General features: G+C 44.4%; 1 protein-coding gene across 4 annotated transcripts; it reads right to left on the bottom strand.

Moving 5' to 3' along the window:
- Positions 1-1,697: 1,697 nt before the first annotated feature.
- Positions 1,698-26,430, bottom strand: LOC311026423 (rho-associated protein kinase 2-like). Of its 4 annotated transcripts, XM_084029985.1 has the most exons (34): positions 25,983-26,430; positions 22,460-22,541; positions 21,755-21,855; positions 20,959-21,096; positions 19,876-20,136; positions 18,901-19,045; positions 18,670-18,808; positions 16,819-16,910; positions 14,287-14,446; positions 13,110-13,185; positions 12,907-12,986; positions 12,731-12,779; positions 12,501-12,636; positions 12,024-12,115; positions 11,553-11,799; positions 10,747-10,853; positions 10,385-10,544; positions 10,092-10,252; positions 9,789-9,973; positions 9,588-9,657; positions 9,325-9,428; positions 8,644-8,830; positions 8,170-8,263; positions 7,812-7,906; positions 7,424-7,612; positions 7,160-7,328; positions 6,717-6,938; positions 6,064-6,131; positions 5,874-5,962; positions 5,039-5,117; positions 4,658-4,925; positions 4,279-4,558; positions 3,328-3,410; positions 1,698-2,287 (listed from the first exon to the last, which is right to left on the bottom strand). In XM_084029985.1, the coding sequence occupies exons 1-33, from the start codon at positions 26,076-26,078 to the stop codon at positions 3,377-3,379; spliced, it is 4,455 nt and encodes a 1,484-aa protein (XP_083886111.1). In that variant the 5' UTR covers positions 26,079-26,430; the 3' UTR covers positions 1,698-2,287; positions 3,328-3,376. The 4 variants fall into 4 exon arrangements, with proteins under 4 accessions (XP_083886111.1, XP_083886112.1, XP_083886110.1 ...); XM_084029986.1 differs by lacking the exon at positions 3,328-3,410; XM_084029984.1 differs by lacking the exons at positions 1,698-2,287; positions 3,328-3,410 and adding an exon at positions 3,008-3,108.

The raw sequence follows: 26,430 nt of genomic DNA, 5'->3' as shown, positions 1-26,430 counted from the left end.
TATTTATAGAGCAGAATCCCCCCCCCATCTAATCATTACTTACTGAGTAAATAAGGATCCGCTCACTCGTCATTCGTCAAGGACATGCAGTTGCAACAGACTGACTCAAAACCTGCAGGGAAAGTACAAAACCTTGAAACTTGATTTATTGAATAAAATGTTATAGTTCTGCTCAAACAGCTGATTCTGAAATCTGACGATTTCTGTGTGAATATGACGTTTCCAATTCTGACAGATTGCCGCCGAATGAGATGTTTACATTAGTTTGAACTTTGGATGATTTTTTTCATATGGGGGAGGAGGAGGAGAGAGAGGGAGAGAGGGTGTGTAAGAAAGAGGTTGAATGCAGTATCATTTTAAGTTGATTTATTTAGCTGAAAATGCATGTTAATCACCAGAAAAGCCACCAAATGTTTATAGAAATTATTCACAAATCATATAGAATTAAGCACTGAACAATAATTCAATAAATGCCTTATCTCAACTTGAACTACTTAATTTACTTTTACACATTTAAAGAGTAAAGTGTGTACCTTTTTGTATACTACAGCAAATAAATTACATCAAATAAAAGTCCAGCATTGAAAAGATCATTATTAACTAAATGTATCAAGTGTCAAAGTAAAAGTTCAGACAATGCAGAAAAAATGCCCCTGTCCTGTGAGTGTTATACATTACATTCTTAATACTGATGCATAAATATGACATACTTTGTGTGGCCGTAAAATAACTAGTAGATGTAGTTGAGTAAAAATAATTTCTCTCTGAGTTGAAGTGGAGTAGAAGTATAAAGTAGCATGAAATGGGAATACTCAACTACCTCAGATACTTAATTGCAATACTTGAGAAAATGTACATAAGACTACTGCAAGAAATGCATGTAAATGAAAAGAGTAGAGGTGAGTGAATGTTGTCACGACGACGACGAGGGAGAAACAGCAGCAGAAGGCTGCGTGCCACCGGAGGTCGCGGCGGTCGCTGCAGCAGGTTTCATGGTGGTTTCACCGGAGCGTACAGAAACACAGCTGATAGACAGAATGGATCAGACCTGCAGGATGAAATACCATTTGAGCAGATGGGCAACGTGATGAACCATTTCATTATGTATGACGAGTGCCAGTTGGCTTTAGGCTGTTCTGAAAGATTTATTTCAGTCAAGCCCACTCACTCCACATGCACTTGCGAGATAGAGACGGACCTATTCTGGTGCGGTTCAAGCGTTCTCCTGAAATGCACTGCAGTCAGATGTAACACCTCTGAAGGATCACTACAGGATGCCTCCATTTCTGTGTTTACAACAACAAAGGCTCTCCGTTAATCTTTTATTTGTGTATTGTTGCGTCGTGTTGTCACAGCAAATAAACATGATTATAACATGTTTATTAGTGAGCTTTAGAGGGGCTGGTAGACAGACAATCTTCTCTCCCAACTCTGTCCCCCTTTCATGTGTCAAATATGTTTAACGGTGATTTAAATTCAAACACTGCCCTCACCGATACCAAACTAAATACTCAACAAGGGAACATGTGGGCGGAGACAGAGAATCCAAATTCAACCGGAGGGCAATTCAGAGTGAGGTTACAACAAGACATCAAGCCAAAATATAATTTATTATATTTTATATAATTTTATATGTTTATATTGAGACAAATACATGTAGAATTGACATAAATAATGAACGAAACATGAATTTCAGATCAGGGTAAAAGAATTTATTTGAATTTGATCATGAATGGTGAAAAGAGAATGCATTCTGCAAACTTCTGTTTGGATTCACATTATTATTCTGCTCTACGTTTGTAGTAGATCTACTTTGTGTGATGGGAATTGTATTCATTTACAAGACGAGCATATACTTTGTCATGTGCTGCTGACTTATATCCATAAAAATAAAACAATCATATACTATGAGCTACACTGTCTGTGTTGCAATACAAAGACAGACCTCTTAATCCTATATACAAATGTTCACACACATGCCTAACACTTCACAAACACAAATCCATGTGAGTCGCCGCATCCGTGTTTTTGTAACGATGGTTAAAAAAAAATACAAATAAGGTAGTTTTTAAATCACCGGAGTTTGAGGATTTTCTTTCTCACTTTAATATTTAATATAATTTTCCTCTTGTTAAAAGGATATTTCTGTAAATGTTTCCATCCATCATTATTTATTTATTTTCCCAGTCTACTTCCCTGAAGAAATAACACATGTAGGTGCTGCATCCAGACTGCAGCCATTGATCCACAAAGATGAAAATCCACATCTTTGATGAGCCAGGGTTAACTGCAAAGAGAGGGAGAGAGACAGAGAGAGACAGAGAGAGAGAGTGATGTGAAAACCTGGGACGCTACCAACAGAATGGCTGGACTTCAAAGGCACGCCCACACAAAATCCACACATATTAAACGAGGAAGCTATCCAGGAGCCACACAATGCATGAGTAACGTGCGTTCAAATCAGACCGGAATAATCTTGGTCTGCATGTTTGCAAGAAGGGAACTATTAAAGCACATTATATGCTTTAGTGCGGTTTTGTCTAGAGTTTGATAAAAAAGATAGATATCACTCCCATGGATAGTATACAGTATATGAAGCTAGAGCCAGCAGACGGTGAGTTTATCATAAAACAACAGAGGTCCTCGTAGGCAGGTTTTGTGTGGGACAGGTTTATGTGGAGCAAAACAAACCGGCAGATCCATATTTGATGGAGACGTATGTGAGTAATATAGTCTAGTGACTCTCTGCAGGAAAACAAGTGTATATTTCCCAAACCAATAAACTCTTTGTTTGCATGAAGACCAGGAGGATTCCCAAATCTGTCTGTGTTTTGTTCATTTGGCATAATTCCCAAACCACTCATGGAGCAACGATGTTGTTCAAACACCGAGTTCTTGTTCTCCACTCAACCGAAAATTGAGAACATCACACAAAAACATGCCTGGGGCCACATCGAGGCCTCCTACGAACTGCAAACACACATGTAGAGGTCCAGTTACCATCTGCCCCCCCCGTTTCACTTCCTTCAGAAGAAAATATCATCATCATCATCATTATCGTCATCATCCAAAGGCCAACTCCAGTCTCTCAGGCCAAACTCAAGCAATCTGAAACAGTAATGAGGTTCATCAAGGGGTCAAAAGGCCGTTTCGTGCTTCAAAAACTGCTGGGGGGGGGGAGTACACACCATGTTCAGCAGGGGGCAGTGTAGAGCTGCGAGTAGTTAATTGAGTGAGTGAATGCTGCTTGTTATGAGGCTAGTGTTAATGGACACGGCAGTACAGCGTTATGGAGGGCGGACAGGCGCAACAAGGGCCGCTACTTACAGTCTCCCAGCATGAGAGACGTTAGAATGGTGGGGTCAGAGGTCAAAGGTCAGTGGAGGATGATACGGAGCATGGGGCCAGCGCTGAGGGATGAGAGCCAGTTAGGTTAAGGTTGAGCGTCTTCATCAGTGAAAACAAGATGGTTACAGTTAGTGACTCCCGTAATGGTTTCCTACTCAACCAGGTGGCGACTGATGCTGCGTGAGAAGCCATGTTGGAGCATTAATGCTTATTTGAAAGCAACTTAAGCAGCTTTAGGCGACTTTTAAATGCACATGATTGAGAATCATCAACAGAGACAAGGAAGCAGTGTGGGTAGTTGTTTAGCAAACCAACATTTTTTTTTAAATATATATATATATAGTTTAAGTCATATTTTGGGGCGAAACTTTTACTGATGTTCTCTGACAAACAATAAACAGGGGAAAAAAACACATTAGCACAAGATGACCAGTTTGAAAATTGCCATTTGTTGTGTAAATGGTATTTCTTTTTAAATAAAAATTTAACAAAAAATTGGAATTGTCATTTTCAGTTTTAATATATGGAATAATAGTATAGTATAATTATAAAAAAGTACCAAAAAACTAAATAAATGTCCCAAAATGAACAGTTATGGCATTTTTGATCTGTGCTGAAACGTTATCCAGTAGCTGGTCTATTTAAACCTATTTTTTTGGAAACATTTTCTCAGTCTTCAGGGGGATTTTCTCTTTACTGCTTTGGCCAATTCACTATTTTGTGCTTTTAATAAAAACCAAAACAACATAATAAAATAATTATGCAACACATCACCCACAGTTAGCTTGTCTTTGTGAACAAGATGGTCATATTGTAGAAAAATAAACGATCTCTGAAGTCTTGTAAACAAAATATAACAGAACGCGAGCTTTAATATGGGTGCAAAATTGAATATCATCTTTTATGCAGTAACATCTTCCCGGCGCTCACCTGGTTTTCCCTGACGACTGCTGATGTCTGCTGGGCTGGATCTTGATGGCGCCGCGATGGGAGGACAAATGGGGCGAGCTCCTGGGCGAAGGTCGCGGGGAGATCCGCGGAGAGGAGCGCGACGTGGCTTCGGGGGGGCTGTTTGGCGCTGCAGAGGGAGGACTCATGGTCGGGTGTTTCCTCGGGATGCGTTTGAGGAGGTGGCTCACCCAGCGCTGCTGCTCCTCCTGAGAGTTGGCCAGCAGCAGCAGCTCTTTGGCAGTGGACATGTCGTAGTTGACTGTAAAAGGAAGGGATTTAACTCATCAAATACAACATTTTGCTACACCAATGTGCCGCAAGTGAAGTTGGACATGAACGATCGAATGAGCGCACTAACCCTTGCAGGGCACGATAACCTCCTCCTTTCTGTCCAGGTGGTCTTTGTGGCACTTGGTGTGGCAGCGGCGGCACTCGAGGGCCGGCGGGGGCTTGAAGACATGCCACAGGGGCCGAGTGCACGCCTCGCAGCTGGAGGGGAAGTGGTACAGGGTGAGGATGAACTCGTGACCCTTGTGGCTGATGTAGGAGGGACGGTCCCCGTACGCCGCCGGCTCCGTCACGAGCTCCTGTTCACGCTTGATCTCGCCTTCGTTGGCATACAGGATCTGGGGAGGGAGTTTGATCGAAGCAGACCGTTGAATGGAGAGAACCTGATTTGGACCGACAGGCTGTAGAGGAGACATGAGAGACTGTAACAGGAAGTGTCCTGGCTCATTACCTGGAATATCCTTGGGACTTCTTTGGCGTCTGCACGGTACACATCGGTATGAGTGACGGGTCGGACATGAAACAGCTTCCTGTTGGAGGGAGAGGAGGGGGAGAGTTGAGAGTAGACTGGGTTAATAAGTGTAATAAATTAGAGGGTACAAGACATCATAATGTGTAGCAGCAAGATATGCCTTTCAAAGGCTTGTCATATTCTCCACCCTGACATTAGCTAATTCTACTCAATATTCTGCTCATTTCTTACCAAGACATTGTTTTACTTGCTGTTTTAAAGTCTGCTTTTGTTCTTATTCTATATTTTACTACTACTAACTATTACTTTACTAACTATTATAACTATTGGGAGGATTGCATTGAAATTTGGTACGAACATTTATGTCCCCTCAGGAGGATTGACCAGTATTTGCAGGAATACGTCCTTAAATCCAGAAATGTGTTTGCATTTTTGCACTTCCGGTTCCCTCGTGTGGAAGTGGATTTGTTTTAACTTTTTAAGTTAAATGCCTGAAATAAAGTATGTGGCGAACACAAGCTGAACGTATAAAAATACTACTTTAAAGGGGTATTTACTGACGTATTGTAGATGTAAATACCCCTCTTGTGAATTCTGAATCTTTTACGTGTTTTTAAAAAAAGGCGCTTGCTAACAACAAGTGGTTAAATGAGACCACAAATGCCTTCTAGCTGAGCACTAGTCTGCCTTCACAGCCTCACTGTGCATACTCACTCACTGCATGGGCTGTCGACTCTTGGCAGTGTCAGCTCTCATAGCCATTTTTTTCCCATTACGATTCATATTTTGGGATTTAAATGTTGCTTTAACTCACTCAAGGTCCAGGGTCATGAAGGGGTTGGCCTGCTCTCGGTCCAGCTCGCTGTTGTAGAAAAGGATCTTCTTACTGCTCACAACTATATACTTTTAAAGGGAACAAGAGTCAAAAGGGTTAGAGGGGGAAATGACCTAATCACTATGAAAACACATCTGTAGATATGAGATATTTAAGGTGGAAGCATTACTTTTTTGTCCCAGCCAAACCGCTTTGTGTTCTTGGTAGGAAGTGCAATCCAGCCCTCCAGCCGGGAATCTAGTTTGCAGAGAAAAACAGGAAGATGTTAACACAAAGAGGAGAAGTGCCTTTTAATCATGCCAGGCACTTAAAAAGAACCGTGACATTTTTGAAATGGCATTTTCTTTAAACGGATGATCACTTGGAGAGGAAATGAGTCCTTTCTTTAAAACCAAAAAGGGCAAGTGGCAGAAAGCTTTTGCTACTTAATTTCAACATCCAACCTTTTCAGTGGGAACTATATAGATTATACAGAATCTCCAGCACAAAACATGGCCGGTGTCTGCTGAGGAAAAGCTTGTTTTATGTTAGGAAAAACTCTACAAACCCACTTCAAATCTTGGAAAAATCCCCACTGTTTTGCAGTGGATGCTTTTGACCAAAGCAGACCAGCATCAAGCCGTGAGTCCAGACATTAACAAGGATTAAAGCACAGCAGAGGCAGAGCCAACAGAGTAGAGGGATTAGCAGAAACAGGGTTTAACCAGGGTGGGGGTAACAATTTAAAAAAATATCCTGATGGAAGAATATTAACACTTGTTAGGTCAATTCCAGTTTCACTCGCATCCCCATCCCGGGTTTGAACCGCCATGCAGGGGTCACCTGCAGGTTCAGCCTCGGGGGGCTGTTGGTAGGGGAGGGCCTGGGGACGGGGGCCCTGCTGCGCCCGTCCGTCGTGTTCGTCCTCATCATCCTCCGAAGAGTCGGAGTGGAAGAGAGCGTGAGCGGAGAGAAGGTTGGGCCGGGTGTCGACGCAGACAGATTTGTGTGTGCGCTGGTAGGTGAAGGACATTGATTCGGAGGTGTGAGACTGAGTAATGCGCACTGCGTCGGGCCACGGAGAGAGAATTTGAGGTGAAGTGAGGAAGGGGTGGGGAGGGGAGAGGAAAAAGCATGAGGAGGAAAAAAGGTCAACAACAATTGGCCTGGAAGAGACTCACAGTGAAAACAAAGGACACAGCGAGAACTCAGGAAGTGAGACTGCAGGAAGAAGGAAGTGCATGCGGAAGTGTGTTTGAACGTGTCAAATTACAGGGCGATTCTACCTGGGTATCCTTCGCCCACGTCCAGGTCGTTGCCACTGCTGATGCTGGTGGAATCCAGAGAGTGAACACTGAGGGAGGTGATCTGGCACCGGAGCTGCTCGATGTCGCTGTCCTTGCTGTCCAATGTCATCTGAAGCTCCAGGCGCACCTGGTTCTCTTCCGCTATCAGCTGAACGACAGACATGAGCAGGTTTCACAACGTGCTTTCACAGTCGCATTAAGTCTGTATACGTTCACGCTGGCGTGCAGCGCCGCCATACTGACCGCCTGCATGTCCGTCATCTCTCTCTGGTACTTGATGATGGTGCTGTTGAGCTTCTCCTTCTCCGCCCTCAGCTCCAGCTGCAGCTTCCTGTTCTCCTTCTCCTTCCTGTGCACCTCGGTGCCGGTGCTCCGGTGGCCTCCTCGCATCGTCTCCCTCCTGTTCATCACCTCAGCCAGCTTGTTGACGGCCTGGGAGCGCGAAACGCGGCAAAACACAGATCGATTCGTGATTCAATATGAATAACAAGGAAGCCCGGTCGTCGGTGATTTTTAGCCCAGCCTGCAGCTGAACATTATTCTCGACAACGAATGATGTGACACCACAGTCAGACCACAGAAGTAGAACGGCATCCAGGCTTCCCAGACCCGTAGGCGCCCACTCACACACCTGAATTTTTAGTGTCCTTTCATTCTGCACCAGCTTTTCAAAGGACAGTTTGAGCGAGTTCATCTGCTTCTCCTCCTCCTTGGCGTTCTGGAGGTCTGTATAAATAGCAGAGCATAATATGAATGCAGGGCTCGTATAAACTTTTCTTTCCTGACATGAGTTTGAGAGAAACAATCGACAAATTGAAGCGAAAGTTTGAAGACCAATATTCTGCTGTCTACGGATAGATTAATGGCTACTTTTCATGACATTTAACAACACCTCCGCCCGCATAAATCATCTAGACGGCTGTTTGATGACTTTTCCAGGACAAGAAATTCTCTTTTCGTGGTGCTCATTAAGTCGGAATGACACTCACGTTGCTGCATGCCTTTCAGCTGGTTGTTGAGCTCCTCTTTCTCGCTGGCCAGGTTGGCCACATCCACCGTCAGAGTGCGATTGGACTCTTCCAGCTGTAGGGGGCATCAGAGCGGCAAGCAACCGCAATAACGTAATTATTATATATCACATTACTATACAGGTATGATCCGAACTACAGTGGTTGTCAATGCCGTTCCTCAGTTTGAATCCAAATGTCGAATTAGGGTTGATTTTTACATCCGGCTAGCTAGAGACAATTAACCATTCAACTGACATCCTGATCACTAATCAAGTTTTTTCACTTTTTCCTGGTGGCAAAGTGCCAAGAAAAAAGTTAGCAAACATGGATGTAACCAATACATACTTTATAAAAGCTAAAAGGGCTACATTTCTATGTTGAATTTCAACACTATGCCTGACGTCGTCCTATATTAGAAAATGATTATAATACTTCATCATAAAAATGCCCCACCGAGCTGATGGTGGCCTCCTTGTCGCCGAGCTCCTGCTTGTGTCTCGCCATCATGTCTTTGATCTCCAGCTCCTTCATGATCTTCTCCTTCTCCAGATCCGAGTACTGCTCCTCGGCGATGGAGCGGGCCAGCTGCTCAGAGTCCGCCTTGGTCAAACTGGTTTCCAGCTGGGCCGTCAGCGAATCCCTGCAGAGGGAGGAGGAGGAGGAGGAGCCGTTTAAAACCGTATTATTAAAGCTGCTAGAGCTGCAAAGATCCCGCTGTTATCACGCCTTCTCAGAAGCAGACTGCTTACAGTGTGGAGAAACATTCATTTTCACTTCTTTTTTTTTTTTTTGTCAATGCAGGATTTTCCAAGAAAGTTACACTAGACATCGTTATACAGTAATCTCATAATGTAGTGTATCTGGGGACGCTGCACAAATCCGGTTCACTCAATCAGTTAAAGGTCAAATCCCAATTTTGGGTGTGAGATGAATTCACAGAGGGCAAATTACACTAATCTGGAATGTCTGTTACATTATTTAAAAGACAGATACGCAGCGTTATCCTGCGTATGCTTCACTGCCTTCACTGTCTAAAACCTCAACGTACAAGTTTGTTGTATTATTTATCATGTCATGCTTTTTTCTTGTTTTATGTGTATTTGAATGGTGCATGATGGCGGTCAGACTGGTTACCTCTCCTCTTCATATTCTGCCAGACGCCGCTGCACTTCCTTGTGCAGCTTATTCCTCTCATCACAGTCGTCCTTCAGCTCACGGATCTGCGTCTTGTAAAGGGTCTGGGGAGGAAAACAGCTTCAGTTAGTTTCTTTTCACAGATTTGGGATAGTAAAATAAACTCTGTCAAGCCCCGTATTGTATATCGATTTTGGAATATTTCTTTTGTCAGTCTGCTCAACAAGTTGCACAAAAGAAGGGGAATTGATGATTAGAATTACTGTGAAATACTGCTCAGCCTCCAGTTGGTCCTTCAGCTCCTTCAGCTGGCCGCCAGCCTCCTGCTTCTCCCTGGAACACGACCAACAATCTGTCAATCGCTGCTCCCGGCCAAAAAACCACCAGAGCCAAAGCACTTTCCTCGAATCGGATATGATGGATTACATTCCCCCCCTTTGCAACAAACTAAGTGTGTGTTTGACCTGCGTAGCTCCTGGTTCTGCTTCTCCAGGACCTGCTTCATGTCCAGCAGGTGGTTGAGCTCCTGTTTGAGCTGTTTCTCTGAGGAGCGGAGCACCAACACCTGCTGGTTCTGCATCTTCAGGTCGCTCTGGCTCATGCTCCGCTTGTGGATCTCCTGCTCCAGACGCAAGCTCAGGCTCTTTACCTGCACACACACATACCACAGAGTTAGGGCTGCAAGTAATGATGATTTTCATTCTGCATTACTTTATTATTATTATTGATTGATGATGATTACATTGGGTATTAGGAGTACGACTCACCTCCTCGGAAAGCTTGTCCTTGTGTGCCTGCAGCTCGCTCAGTCTGTGCTGCGCCTGCTTGTAGTCGCAGTCCAGCATGGAGTGGTCCTTCTCCTGCTGCAGCAGCCTCGCCTCCATCTGCAGCTTCACGCTGCGCTCCTCCTGCAGGGTGCTCTCCAACTCTGGACCAAACAGAACAACCAGGAGAAGTTTGATGTTTCATTTCTTCTCCAGTCTGTCTCAATAGCACGACTTTCTTGTGTTATGTGAGTAACACAATATACTATCCATACTGCAGGACTTTTTTCCCTCACCTTTTACGGCCTCAGACTTCGCCTCCTCGATGGACTGGTAGATTTCGCTTTTATCCGCGAGCTTGGCCTTGGTGGCCTTGTGCTCGGCCTCCTCCTGTTCCAGACTCTGCTGCAGCGACTTCAGCTTGAACGTCAAGTCGATCTCTTGGTTGCTCTTCTCCTATAGGATCAAAGGGAATCTCATTACATCGGGGTGATGTGTATGGAATTAACTTATTGCACGGGAACAGCCAGATACTTTTACAAAATGCTGGAGCAAACAGAATCTACATGTCAAAGTGAAGTTTGCAGGGGGAAATCTCCTAGGCTCGTTTTAGCTCTGAATTTATATTAGAAATTAGCAAATAGAAATGAGGGCCAACCTTCTCCAGGTCATTGAGCTTCTCATGTAGCTGCTTCTTCTCAGTCCGGACCTTGGAGAGGGATGACTTCATCTCTTTCACCTCTTCTTCCAGGCCAGAGATACGTCCTGAGGTGGAATGATGGGACAATAAGGGATTAATAACAAGGAAATCATATAAGTGAGTGAATTCAAAACTACAAGAAAATGCACCTGAACTGTTCACTTTCAAACAGATCCTAGGTGACACATTACATAACACTCCGGGCCCATATTCAGCCTCCAATGAATAAAAAACACACTCAATGTTTATTTTCCCTTTTACCTAACTCCACCCACGTCCAGGGTAAAAAAAAAATGCGTGAGGCAATTCAGAAAACAGGCATCACTTTTGTTTTCGTCCCCTCCTCTCTGCACGGACTGAACACACATTCAAGTTTCCGAACAGCGTCTCACAAGAGGTGCTGGCTCCGCTCTCACTGCCGTTCTTGAACAGATGTTTCCACCTATGATCTGATATTTCCCAAGGACGGGTCCAAAAGAACCATTCACATCTAACAGCCATGTGCATCTCAGCTCAGAGTTGTGTAATGCCTTTTTTCCCCCTGCTGCTGAGATGTTTACTGAATGAGCCCATGATGTTAGCCGTTTGATTAACTGCACTTACGACAGTGAATCAACTTTTCTAACCGTGTAACCTTTTAATAGACACATTAAAGTTTGGAATATAAAAGCCGTTAAAATAACGGCTAAGTTGCTACGGTGATTATCAACAACAACATCTTAACAGTGTTTTTTTGTTCTTGTTGTAGAGAGCACACGCCTCACCCTGCAGGTCAGTAATGGTTTCTGTCCGGAGGTTACGGTCTCTCCTCTCCTCCTCCAGCTCGGCCTGCAGCCCCATCAGCTGCTTCTCCAGCTCCATCTTGCTGTTCTCGAGCTGGCTGCACTTCTCCTGCATCTCCCCGAGGCTGGCCTCCAGGCTCTGAGCCTGTTTTTGCACCTCCGCCTGACTCTTCTTCAGCCGGTGTGCCGCCTCCTCCTCCGCCTGCAGCACGGCGTTGGCCTCCTCGAGCTGCAGATGAGAAACAGGCAGGATGAAACGTCTCCCTGCAGGCCGGACTTGTTCAGCGCAGCAGCCAAATAAAGGATTTAATGAGGGGTAATGAATACACAAGTCGCAGTTGCTTGCTTGAATATAGATTATTAAATTAGCATGTTTGATATAAGTACAAATACTACAGTGGAGCATTATGGATTAAACATCAAGGGAGGGGAAATGAAAAAGCTCCCCCTCACTTGTCTCTGCAGCTGGATGTTCTTCTCATTGGAGATCTGGGAATTCTGGTTCCTCTTCCTAAGATCCTCCAGTTGGTCCCTCAGATTGTTCACTTAAGATGCAGAGGAATAAAAGCGTTAATGCAGTATGTGATAAAACACATTCACCGCACCCTGCAAACACCACGATCCACCCACTGATGGACATCATACAGAATATATACACTGTGATATAAACCGTGGCAGAGCTCCCAGACATCCCTGTGCTGTATTACAATGTTTTAATGAGTTAACAGTCAGACTGATATGTTAGGACAATTTTGCAAGTAAAATATATGAAAATGAGTACAACTGAAGAGCTGCATGAATACACTGTCGGCGGATTCATCTGCGTATGATGAAATCACGTGACGTTTAAAGAGTCAGAGATGTATTTCGGATCTCATTCGCGAATTTCAAAGCCAAACGCTTTGGATGGAGTATTCCCCAGGTGCTTACATTCGTTCTCCAGGCTGCGTTTTCTGTCCGCTTCCATCTCCACCTTGCGGAGGTTCTCGGCGCTCTGGTGCTGCAGGAGCGCTCGCTCTCTCTCCAGCTGCCTCAGCGAGGCCTCCACCTTCTGCCTGCTGCTCATCTAAACGGAAGATGGCATCACAGAGACCGTGAGCGGAATTAATTAGCGACGTTAGTCACATCAGGCACGTGGCTGAAATGGCAAGCGTCCTCACCTCCTTGTCTAATTCTTTGACCAGCTTGTCTAAACGGTTGGTGGCGTTTCTGGAGGGACAGGGACAGGATGATTGAAGACTTCTTTGCAGTAAATATTAACATATTTGTAGTGTCAGAACACGCATTTGCATTGGAGAAAAAAAGAGCTCTATTTGTGTCAGTAGTCCAGTCATACTTGCACTTGTGCTCCAGCTCATCCTTGGCCTGCATCTCATGGTTGACCTGCTCCTCCAGCTGAGTCACTTTTTTCTGCAACTGCTCAGATAAACAGACGGATTAACAGAAGAGAATAACCATTACCTAATGGTTATTTCCATCTTTTAATTGATCACTCCTCTCTCAACATAATATTACGACCACATGCGCCAAAACACCTACCTCTTTCTTACTGTCTGAGTTATCCTTATTGTCCTCTGAATCCTCCTCGGAGTATTTATTATTTCCTTTCAGCAGCCTGATGGAGAATGAAGCGTCAGAGGAGAGCCATGAACGAGTTTACTCTCCGTTTTTATATCACAAGCAGATCAATAATGTCGACAACGTTCACCAAGGCACACTTTATAACCAGAAATCACTTGCACTGAAGACCCATAACCTCATGCATGGAGCACAAAACTGCAGCGCTGTGGAGAGGGGGAAACAAGCTGAATGTCTTTCCATCTTCTTTCTACATCTGGATGGGTTTACCTTTGGAGAAACCTAAAGGATGCCTCCAACCCATGCTATCTGTTGCCAACGTTTTAACCAACATGGTGGGCTTGTAATGGTGGGCAGCTATCTCTGGGAATCATTACATGCCTCTGCCACATGGCTGCGTAATGACCAAGAAATCTGAAGCGGTTTCACAATTATTTCAAGACAATTCGTGCCCTAAAGCTGAAAGTGTTTTTGCACGGTGTTCATCATTTTGAAAATAGAGACAAAATACTGCTTAAGAAAATGGGATTATTTCCCAAAATGTATATCCTAAAATGCAGAGTTAAGGATGAAAGGCTGAACTAAAACCATTACCTACTCAATATGAATGTCAGCTACAATCTGTATACACTTGTGAACTGGATTGACAGCCATATACTGACTAAAATGTAAGTATGCATTACATCTGCCTCAGTCTGTGTGAATATAAGCCGAAACAGTAAAAAGGTTCCAATCCTGATTAAAGCATCATGGGATCATAAACGTACAGTACATGTTTTTTATTACCTTTTTCTCTAGACCAGAACCAGGTTCAAAAGCTAGACTCCATCATAAGCAAAGAGAGCATTTAAAGGGTCTGAACAAGGCGGCAGTGTGGAGCTGGAACAGGCAGACACTGTCTGACCCGTGTGAGGCTGTATTAAAGGTATGGGTGTAAAGCTCTATTTCTGCCGTGCTGTCCTTAAACCTGCTTCCTGAGTCTAGATTCCCTTGTGAAAGTCCCCACACATGAGAGCACAACCATCCCCAGGATGGTTACCAGTACATTAACAAAAGTATATAGTAGGCAAAGCCAGACTTTCTACGCACAACAGCAGAGTCAAAGTACTCAAAGAAGACATCAGAATAAAACTCTTACTGGTCCTCCTTGAAGAACGTGAAGCCGATGAATGGTAGCTGGTTGCCCACGAAGGCTTTGGGTGGAGGAAATGTCTCGGCATCTCTTTTATCATCCTCTATGTCGTCGAAGTTACTGGTGTCTATGTCACCGCTCAGCTCTGGCACAACTGGAGCCACAGCTGGACGACAGAGAGAGAGAGAGAGAGTCATGATGGTGCAGGAGGAGGAGGTGCAAACCAATAGGGGGTTAAAAGGGGTTTTACATGAACTCACACTATCACAGATTAAACTGAAAAACCTGCAGCGCCATGTTTGAAGCAAGCTCATAAACATTTTCTCAGGTGTGTGTTTCTAACTCAAGTCTGAGCCGAGTTTGGCACGGCCGGTAGCAGTAAGCTGTCTGCAGGTTGGCGTGAGGCTGACACCACTCCTTTTCCCTGTACAGTGCTCGCTTTGTGCCCCACACACGGAGCCTTTCACGAAAACCAAGCCCGAAAACGCCTGTGAGAAGAGAGCAGGCGCGCTCTAAACGTCTGCACAACACAACAGGCAGACAGGAATGTGTCAAAGGGCCCATCAGATAAAACTAAGCTGGTCCTTTAACCTATAAATAGTCCCTAATTGAGAAAAAAGCAGCTATTATGGATCAAATTCCTCAGACCAGTGCAATTTTTGGCTCGCAGCAAAGAGCTCATTACTGCTGGGTCAAGTCACAACCCTCAGCACGACAGATGTGACTCAAAGACGGTGGCGAAAAAAAACACAGGCGGGGATCAGGCACGGGAACGCAACAAATGAGGGGAAATAAAAAACGAAAAGCCGGGGAGAGGAAAAAAAAAAAGCCAAACTGTGGTCAAGACTGAAAGAGACACAGGCTGCTCCGGGGAGGCCCCTGTGGCATGACTTCCCAGAATGCTCTCTGATAGCGGGCGGCTAATGACAGGCAGCCGTGGCCACAGTGAGAGTGAGAGAGCGGGAGCAACCCTCCAAACTCGGGGCGCCCCTCTCATTAGAGCAGTCCACACAGGCCGCACGGCCGGCCCCGCCCGCCGCTACGGGGGGGCCGGGCGTCCCAGCATCCATCTATTCATCCCGCCATGCATGCTGCTGGCTTCTTTTCATCACCATCCCAACGTTCGATACGCTTGATTACCATAAAGACAACTGGAAGACTCTTCAATAAGAGGATAATAACCCTCCTGAGTCATCATGAACGCACTCAGCGGGGAGGAAAGTCATCCTCAAACAGACACAGAGGGTTAGGAGGTATATGAAGCTGTGTGTGTGTGTGTGTGTGTGTGTGTGTGTGTGTGTGTGTGTGTGTGTGTGTGTGTATGTGAGAGAGACTGGACATGCATGTGCAAGCATGAAGAGAGCTGAGAGGCACAGTAGTGGTTTTGTGTTCCTGAATGCCAGGCAGTCTGAAGTTCAGTCCGAAGTTTTGTCTGTCGTCTTAATCAGAGCCAGGTGAGGGAGGGAGGGAGAGAGAGAGAGAGAGAGAGAGAGAGAGAGAGAGAGAGAGAGAGAGAGAGAGAGAGAGAGAGACTGCATGTGATTATATGCAGACAGATGTCCTGTTCAGATTCCTAAAATATCCTGTTCCTTATTTCCTTAAGTTTGAGCTTAATAACATAACAGCTGATGGATATCATGACAGCTGCAGTTATAAAAACTTGCAATCATTTTCACCTTTTAAGGTTTGTTTTTTTACTCCTCATTTCTTTGTTTTTCTTTATAATACATCTATAACAAATGAATTCAAAAGGGATATTGATTAACTATTGTTTTCAAACCCAAAATAATTGTTTAATACGGCTGATTTTGCATTGTTGATTTGATGTGTTCTTCTTTTTCTGTTTCGTCAAATTGTAAATGGTAATGAAACCATAAAGAGATGAATAATGTAACATCATCCCATTCTGATTCAGATTGATGACTTTGGTTGCCGATTTACCAAGTGATAATGTAACAACCACCTATTATCTATGACTTATTCTTAAAGTTATGCATTCGGACAATAAAATTCCACCATACATAAAAAAGGCTGCTTAATATAACAATGTTAATATATTACAGCAGTTGGTTCAACATGATGCACTCAGTTAAACAGACGTTTCACACGGCGACATGTTGCTGTTGGTGGAGACTTTCATAAAAACAGCTGTTTAGTTTCATCAGTGTGTGTGTGTTGTCTGTATGGGTACCAACGGGTGATATGATCTAATGTTTCTCTTATCTATTGGTCTGGAGTAGCCCCCATGTGCAGCGAGTCATCCTGCAGGTTTCATGCATCGTGTGCTCTGCTGCCCTGCACAGCATCAGACATGTAATCTTAGAAGATACGGGCATATGGAGAGCATGTGTGTCGCACATGCAGGCCGAATGGCTCAGGAGATGGAAATAAACGGTGAACTAATGCTAAAAAAGGAGCAGATCTGCAGAGGAATGGTGCTGGAGATAAGAAGGAGGCCTATGAGAGACGCACATTACCGGATGTGGAAATCTGCACCTGCGTTGTGGGGGATGTCATTAAAAACATGCACTCTCTTACTCTCTCGGATGTTGTCAAAGGTCCACTGGTCGTTCTTGAAGAAAGGGTGGCACTTGATCTCATCCACTCCGGTGCGGCCCAGACGAACCTTCCTGCACACAGCAACAGGACCAAGACTGTGAGCGGAGCCTGAACACAGAACACACTCCCCCTCCACCCACCTTCCCCATGTACATGTCACGCCAACACACACACACACACACACAGCCTAGCGGAGTGACCATAGGGACTGACCACACTGACCAGCATGGAGCACCGCATGACCACTGGCGGACACCGGAACCTCCTCTAACCAGGCGAGATAAAGTAGATCCAGGAGGAGAAAGGGAGTCAAGACAGCAGGATCCAACATCAACAACTCAAACACGACTGCCTTCCCTCACTTCTCCTCTCTCGCTCTAAACCTCCACACGCTCGTCCCCCCCCCCCACCTTCCTCCCTCCTCCACCACTGGGTACAGGGCTGGAGGGGTGCGGCAGTTTGGGCTTGCCACGTGTGGGACATTCCAGACCCAGCCAAGAGGAAGAGAGGGCAGGGGCGGGGAGGAAGAAAGAGTTTTTAAACCCCCGCAAAAAAAAAAAAATCTGACATGCAACCAAGCCTGGCCTACAGCGGACCATGTCTCACTGCCCAGAAAACTGCAGAAGTGCTAAGGAGAAAGTTACGTCAGAAAAAAAGATGAGGATGGAGAAATGGAAAGTGGCACCAAGAAAAGGTAGAAGAAGAAAATTAATAAACAAGGGGAGTCATGGAAAACACCTGGAAAAAGGAGATGTAAATGGTGGTAGTGGTTAGAGGAAGGACATGTTGGTTAAGTGAATGTATCGGTCAGTGTTCAACATGTGGATGTGTGTGTGTGTGTGTGTGTGTGTGTGTGTGTGTGTGTGTGTGTGTGGGCGTTGCTTGGCAGCCGCACACGTGTGAGATTCTGTCTGCGGTGAGAGAATAGTGAGTGAGAAGGTAAATAAACGGAGTGAGGAAATATGAAAGGCGGCTCTGTGTTGAAGCAGAAAGGGCCTGTGTTTGACTGCACTCTCTTTGGGGGGGCGGGGTTACTAATGTAAACAGGAAGTGGTTTCTTCCGGGGGGATGGGCCACCGAACAGAGTACCTGACCCACTCCGTCATAATACTAATATGCTATTACGCACATGAAAATGGCCCTTTTTGTGTTGAGATGGTAGCTGGGATCAGCACTACTGTACCTGAGTGTTTTTGGCAAAGTGATTCAATATATATTAATAGTTTTATTAAAGGATATGTCTGATGATACGCTATATATTTTTTTTTGATATCCCACAAAAAGACCAAAACTAACTATGACCATGCTTTCTGCTCCCTAGCAGATCAAATGTATCATTCCGCAGGTGAAAATAGTCCCCAACATTTTTTTTTTTTTTTTTTTTTGCAAAAAGGATATTGTTTGTAATTTAAAAAAACATATATTCACTTGAGCAACTGAACTGGAAGTGAATTTACTTGTACAACACCGTGTTTTATTCGCTGAACTCTCTTCATCATTTTGCCTTTGGTGTGTGATTTTTGTCTGCTTTGGGCCCAAAACTCCACAATCTTTATTTATTTAAGCTGTTGCTCCTCTCAAAAGAGAGGGTGTGAATTCAGCAGCCTTTTCCAGGTCTTCTTTAGACTTGAGTTGTGATGTGGGCTCTCTCCGTTCTGTGATCCAAACAATGTCCCTTCGTTGCTCCACAGCCCAACAATCAGTCACATAAGCACACGAAGGAAAGTGTAAGTATAGCACATGACAGGAAGCCTGGAATTGCCAAATGCTCTGCATTCTTGTTAAAGCACAGGTGTTAGTTTGAATGATTTAGAGGTTCAGCGTGCAAACCTGTCGCTAAGGAAAGCACAGATGAGGTCTTTGGCATCCTGACACATCTCTATATCGTCTGGGAAGATGAGGGTGTTCTTGTGATTCATGATCTTCCCGTAAGTCCCGACCAGGGATTCAGCATAGAAGGGAGTTTCACCTGCGAACAAAACCGTTTTGTACAATTATTGATTTTGTTTCTTTTCATGTTGATAGAAACTGCCAATGATGTATATGGAGGGGGTTACTTACCAACCAACAACTCATAGATAAAGACTCCTACAGACCACCAGTCACACTCCCGGCCATAGTAACCGTCACCACCCTGAGACTGCAGCACCTCAGGGGAGATGTAGTCCGGTGTGCCTACGGCGGTGTCACAGTGCACCATGCCCGTCTGCAAACAAATACACAAGGTTTATGGAGAGAGAAGGCAAGGGAAGCACAGGGTGGTAGAGTTCAGGGAGAAAGCACAATACATAAGACATACTCCGATTCCCAAAAAAACCCTTTCTTGTATGAAACACCTCCCGAACCTTTTTAACAACGCTCCAGATATTCTCTGCCAGACTGTTTTGACCACACTTTCTGGCTGCTGGTAAACTTGCAGAGAGCTCAATTGTTGAACCGGCTATTTAGAAATTGTTGTGGTTAAAAACAAAAAAGGTGTAAAGACATTTGGGGCGGGACCTATGCTGGACTCTAGATTGGCTGTTTCGCACAATTACTTCTGGGTCCACAACAACACCCTGATGCAATAGTCCCGCATCTAGTGTCACTTTGCAACCTGACCACTAGGTGGTGCACTCGGGCACGGAAAAGTCAGTCACTCTGTCTTCAGAATTAAAGCCCATAGTGCCATGTTTTATAGTACTTTGTAATGATGTATGTATACAATGCTAAGCCATTAAAATAATAATTGTTGATATTCATATTTTAATTATATTTTGGCAATTCTACATCACAATTTCAAAATATAAACAAACAGGACGATTTATATTTGCTTATTTTAGGTTGTATTCATGTTAAGGTGTATTTTTCGACATATTTACATTTTTGGAAGAAAAAAAATAATTTCGGGGACCCCCTGCAGTAACTCTGCGGCCCTCCTAGGGGTCCCGGACCTCCTGTTGAAGATCTCTGCATGACAATTTTCAAAGCTCCTAGGTCTTTATCTTGATCCCCCAGCCAGGTCCAACACATTAAAGAAAAAAAAAAAGAACCTACCGAGTCCATCTTCATGCATGTGCCGAAGTCTGCCAGTTTGAGGTGTCCGTGTTGGTCCAGCAGCATGTTGTCAGGTTTGATGTCGCGGTGGATGAAGCCCATGGAGTGGAGAGCGTCCAGCGCCAGCACCACTTCGGCCGTGTAGAAGCGAGCCCACTTCTCGGGGATGTCGTAGTTCATGGTGAGCGTGACCAGGTCGCCTCCAGGCATGAACTCCATCACCATGTAGAGGTGGCGGTCGTCTTGGAAAGCACAGCACAGCTGGGAAACCACGAACCCAGTCATCGGAAGCCCAACATGTTAGGATGCATTGTGATGGAAATTAATTATCATGTGGGTTTTGCTACATGATTTGTAAGATTGTTTCGTATCTCTCCAGTAAAATGGTGGGAATATTTCTTTGAGCGTCTTTTTCACTAATTATTGCGTTTCCTAAATCATTGATCTTTACTTTGAATTATTACATATCCACTTACTGTCTACACTGGACAGAATCATACTTACATTAATTTCACGCTGTAAATAACTTTATATTGATGGATATAGTTATGCATTTTAATAATATTTGCATCGAATGATGTGCAACGCCGTTGCTTCCTGTGTGCAATGATATTTAAATTGAATCTCATTTAAAAAATAAAGCACCAATAGTGATCAAACCGTATGTATATTGCTATTGCGATACATAATTACATGATAGAAGATTGTATCCATATGGTCAAGCCCTGAACATTTAATACATTTCCCTGAATATATGAGATATTCCAATTTCAGACATGTTTTTGATATTGTACAATCCACATATTGACTGTGTCAAAGCTTAAATATTCTTTTATAATAATACTTTATTATATAATAATGGCTAGAATTCAAACAGATGGGTAGATCAGACTTAGTATTCAAAATGTTTGAATAATATCTAGCATGATAAAAAATGATATGACATGTCTGTTCAAAGGGGCCATACATATCTTCTTCCTATTCTTATTCTCTGACATCCTTCTTTCATGTTTAAAGGTTCAATCCGTCCACTGTGTTACATATTGTTATTTCCAACAGAATAAAAGCTGTGTGTGTGCAGACCTGGACAACCCAGGGGCTGTTGGAAAAGGCCATGATGTGCCTCTCCTCCCAGAAGAAGGCCGAGTCCGACCGCTTGATCATCTCAAACTTGTTTAGCTGCTTCATGGCGTAAACCCTCCGAGAGTCCTTGTGGCGGACCTGCAGCCGAGGAGGGCGGGGCAAAGAGAGGAGACGTTGGCGTGCAAACAGTGATAACCGCGCGAGGACAATACCAAGCAGTTTAGGACGAATGTCGCAAAGACCAAGATAACGCGAGAGATGGGGATCCCGTAATTGTAGGCACACACCCATTGAAGGACGTGCTTACACAAGATTTCAAGCACAAACACACTAAGCATCCCCTGCGCTCCCCCGCACCAGATTTCACACTCCTCTCTCCCACACGGAGCCTGTCCAGACTTGTTTCTGCCACAAGACGCTCAGCAGAGACCAGATTCAAGCCTCCACCAGCACCAGACACAAACATCTGGGGGAACTGGAGGCAATAACTACTACTATTACTTATTTTTATATATAGTTATATGTATTTATTTATATAGTCATGATTAGGAGAAAGGTGCCAATTATATATAAACCCCCCAAAACAAGTTGCAGATGTTACATTTTATATTTTCGGTAGATTCACGGATCGTTGCTCCCTCTGGTGGCTCACATTGCTGGTATTTTGGTGCCAAAATGGTGGAGTAACATACTGTATGTAGAACCTCTGCTGCTCCATCTCCTTCTCCATTAAACTGCAGCACATTTACAAACAACACACTTCACTCATCCATTTCCAGACAGTAAAACGTCTCACCAGCTGCACTTCCCCGTACGCTCCTCTCCCGATCAACTTCACCTTCTCGAAGTCCTCGAGCTTCACCTGCAGCTCTCGCAGCTGACTCGCCGCCTTCTCATCTGCAGGGGGATGGACAGAGACGTCACCGTGGCAACACGCGGGTCAAAACTTTAGGTTAAAGTGGGTTAAAGTGGAAAGAGTCAGTTGATAACTGCCAAAGGTCAGGGATGTTGCACTGGAACCAAAACTTTATCAACTGGCCGCAGTGAGAGTTCATTCAAGGTTAAAATAGATAAACATTCTTAGGTCAGTGGGTGAATTTAAAACTCTTTTTTTTAGAAGACGCTGCAGTTTCTCTAACATAAGTTTGACCATGATGGTAATATCAGTATTAGTACATGGCCTCAAGTCTAAACAAAGAAACAAAGCCAAAGATTTCACAAAAAATTGATTTACAAAAGTAACACATTTTCACTTTTACTGATATTCTGGCTGTACTATCCGTCGGGACCAGACAGGAATAGATTTTAATTGATTTGCATACCAAGACCAGACTACTATCCAGAGGAACGGGAGTTGTAAAAGATCAACTATACGTAGTTTGTGTGACGAACAAGTACTCGATCCCTCAGGAGTGCTCTGGTTTTGAATTGAAACCTTTTGTTGGTATCAAGCACTATGCATGAGAATCTGGACCTTCTCCAAACACACTTCAGCTCTTACATCGGTTCAGAAAGGCCTCTATGTTTTTGTTTTTCCGCAGGGCAGGATAGTTCAAATCATGAGCCAGCGCGTTCATGGAGTCCTGAAAGACAGAAAAGACAAAATATTCAATCAACCTTTGGAAACAAATGAGCAGCAACAAAAGTACTTAACTTCTAGGATCACCCCTGGTGGAATAAAAACCTTTGTCTAATAACAGTTTTTCCATCACAATGGGAAAATAAATAGGGATTATTATTGCTCGAGTTTGGCTGAATGTTTCACCAACAAATATAGAGAAACATGAAAAAATAGTTATGTTTTAAAGGTGATTTCACGTTATTTTTGTTGGGATGGATGAAGAGAACAGAACAAGTCTTGTGAGACAACCTCGACCTTCTGCTGGCTGATAGAAGAAAACTAAATGATGGAGGAAGGAAGGAAGGAGAGATTACATTCCTGTGAGCTCCTAAATGCAACATCACGGGAGAGAACATGAGTCTGCTCACGTGAAGGAAAACAAAACACTGACGAGAGGACAATAGAGGTCGGATGTAAAGACACACAACAACAACATTCAGACATTCCTCATCGTCCAACACTTTAGTTTGTTAACTAATCAATAAGTTGATTAAATGGATGAATCACCACTTTTAATATTTTTCTTTTGCAGAGATGTGCATGAAAAAGCATTAAATTGGACTAATTGACTGAGCAGGGGCCAATGACAATAACTAGTCACATGATGCCATTACAGCCCCACCGATCTGCCGCTCCATCCAAACACACACGAAGCCCCCCCTCTATGGTGCAACACAGAGGAGCAGTGGCAACAGTAGAACCAAAATGTCTCTGTGATCCAAACACATGAGGCCGGTGGGGCAGGTGGGCGAGGGGCGAACGTGACCCTCCGGTCCCCAGGAACAAAGGTCAAGTGGGCTCATCCGTGTCTGTGTGTGTGTGTGGGTGGGGTGAACCACAGCAGTGTCTATCCGACTGTTTGTCCCGGGATATGTGAGTGGGTGGGCAGGGGGCCGGGTGGAACAATTCTGCACCTTTAAATAGCAGCGGTGCGGAGAGATCTCCCCCACCGCAGACGTGTGGAAATAGACCCACAGGCTCAGGAGCTATTGTGGGACAAACAGCTTATGGGTCTGGATTCAGGCGGAGCGCTCGAGGATCTGTGATCATTTTACACCGTGTGTGTGTGTGTGTGTGTGTGTGTGTGTGTGTGTGTGTGTGTGTGTGTGTGTGTGTGTGTGTGTGTTGTACGGCCATGGTTACAGCAGTAGAAAGGTAGAAACTCAACGGTCTGATAAAATTAGATTATATTTGCATATGTAGATAGAGTTCAACATTTCTCACAGATTCAAATGAATCATTTGGTGTGTGTGTGTGTGTGTGTGTGTGTGTGTGTGTGTGTGTGTGTGTGCGTGTGCGTGGGAAGGCAAGACTAGAATCACGACACACAATTCCATCCTTGTAGCTGAAACCACGATTTAAACATAAAGGTTGAATCCACCTATTTTTAATGACATCGCCTGAAAACTTGAACAAGAGCCGGGGTTTTGCCGTGTTGTTAAAAGGTGCCACGAGGAGGTTATTAACTACTAGTACCACTTTAGAGCAAAGTTGTAAAGTGGGTCACAATAACACTAACGTGCACTAACGTGCACGCAACACAAGACGGGTCTAGTTCAGTAACAAGGGGGTAACCTCAATGAGAAATTGCATTGCACTTATAAAAAAATGAATAGGCCTTTATTCTTTATCATGATATCATTATTATGCCAACAGTATTATGTTAACAGTCTTCAATCCTCCAAAGGTCACCTTTTCACTCTTGCTGTTAATCTTTAAACTTGTTTGTTTTTTGATTCTCTGCTGGCTTGTTTGCTTTGTTCTGATTTTTTGTTTTCATTTAGTTCATTTGAGCACCTGGAAAAGCACTATATAAAACGTATGTATTATTATTATTATTATTATTCTATCATGCTATAATGTACAGTCGGCACATGTTTTCATGTATGGTGAACGGTTCAGGATTTCAATCTCCCGCCTCCTTGTTAATCCTGCTACCAGCCGGAGCTGGAAGTAGAAAAAAAGGAGATCTAACAGGTTTGATGTTCTCTTCTGGAATCTGGACAAATCTGAACACGATCCTGCAGTCTAGGCTGGGTGTCCTCCCACCTACTCCACTGTGAGCGGATGTGCCTGAGCACAGCCGGCAACAACGGAGAGGTTCTAACAATCATCCTGCCTGAGAGACCGACTCCCCATTGATCCAAAGAAACAGAAATAAAAACCAGCAGCTTCTAAACAAGCGTCCTAAATCCCTTTACTACAAATAAAACTCAAATTCAAACATCTTTAGTGCAGACACAACAACAAACTCAAGATTGTGGACAAACAGGAAATAGTGATAATAGTTTACTCCATCTGAATTCCAGGAAGTGACTTCAGCTTCCTGTTCGGTAGCTCTCTGCATTAGGAGGCCCGGCGGCCATGGTTGTGTCCCACAGCTGACTGGAGAGATAGCAGCGAGGACAGTTGGATTCCCTTCACTTTGTCGTCTGATTATGTCATTGAACGACACAAGTCGGGTTTGCTCCGGCTTTACACCGGACTTTAGCCGTGACTCATCAGTGCTGGGAATAGACGCGTATCACCAGCAGGAAATATTGCAGATGAAAGAGCTGTGAAGTGTAGAATAGCCAGCACATATTCATCAGGCCCCTGAGCACGATTTCTCTGTTTGTTCTTTCTCCAAACTAACAAAAAAGCCTGGTCGTGTTCTCCTGATATCTGCAGGAAAACACCACCATTTTTAAGCATGACCGTGTAGTAAAGCAAGTTAATACAGACTGTCTAAAAGCCTTGAGATAAATGGGCGCCCAAAACACATAAAATATATTTTTTTATCTTAGTTGGTGGAGTACATTCTCGGGACGGGTCAGAGAGAGGACATGTCAATTAGAGGCCACACCAAGAGACCAATCACAGGCAGACAGTGATGGGAGTGGCAAGAGAAGATGAATGGACTCAGGTTTTAGGGAGGGCTCTTTTGTCTGTATCCTTCATTGTTATGGTTCAGTTTAATTCCCCCTTCTTGAACACGTATATATATATTGAATTATTGTCCTTTCGTGTGTCTCCGTCACAACTGTAACACGAGGATTCCTCTGTATTCAACAATACAAGGTGGTGACAGAGTTGAGGTGGGGTCACCCCTGATTTACGGAGTCCTGACAAACAATGAGTAGCTATTGTCCTCTCACTCTCTCACTCACTCACTCATTCACTCACTCACTCACTCACTCAGCAATTAGTGTGTTTTTAGCTGGTTTCTGGTTTAATCCTACTGTCCACTGAGACAACAGACATGTCTCTTCAGGTGATCTGTGATCATGACGGTATAACAACACTGTGTGTGTGTGTGTGTGTGTGTGTGTGTGTGTGTTCCCAGTCTGAGTTGGAGCAGCCACAGTAGCTACCTGCAGGCCTGTCAGACCCATAGGGGGGGGGGGGATACATGCAAACTCACCAGCAGGGTTTCCAAGTTTAGAGCCGACTGCGGGTTCCTCATCAGGGACTCCAGCTTGTCCAACCGGCTCTCCAGTCTGCTCTCCGCACCGAGCATGATCACAGCGCAGTGGATCCAGATCAAATGACATGAAACAGCCAAAACACACGCAAAAAAAACACACCTCGCCCACAAAACACCTGTAGGCCCTTGTTTTCGTCTCGGGACAGAGGCGCACTCCGCCGCTCGGCTCAGCTCCTCATGTCAGCCTGTAAACTGCCGCTTGAGTTGCCAGGTTAGTTATTCATCCGCAGCCAAAGTCTCCGCTGCTGTTTTTTCATTGACGTCTCGACGTGAACGCGGAGCGGACGTCGGCCGGCCGAGTGAAGGCGCTCCGCTTCCAGGTGTCTGCTCCCAGGTAGGAAAGAACCAAATCTGATCCGACCACAACGTGCCCAACCTGTAGCCC

This window comes from Eutrigla gurnardus (genome assembly GCF_963514095.1).
Source record: "Eutrigla gurnardus genome assembly, chromosome: 16".
Classification (NCBI taxonomy): Eukaryota; Metazoa; Chordata; class Actinopteri; order Perciformes; family Triglidae; genus Eutrigla; species Eutrigla gurnardus.
The sequence above is the reverse complement of the archived record's forward strand: the minus strand, read 5'-3'. Positions and strand labels throughout refer to the sequence as shown.

Coding starts and splice junctions, on each gene's coding strand:
- LOC311026423 (XM_084029984.1), bottom strand. CDS start 26,078: ATGCTCGGTGCGGAGAGCAGACTGGAGAGCCGGTTGGACAAGCTGGAG. Junction 22,542..25,982: donor TAAACTTGGAAACCCTGCTG/GTGAGTTTGCAT, acceptor TCTGTCTTTCAG/GACTCCATGAACGCGCTGGC. Junction 18,809..18,900: donor TATCTATGAGTTGTTGGTTG/GTAAGTAACCCC, acceptor TTTTGTTCGCAG/GTGAAACTCCCTTCTATGCT.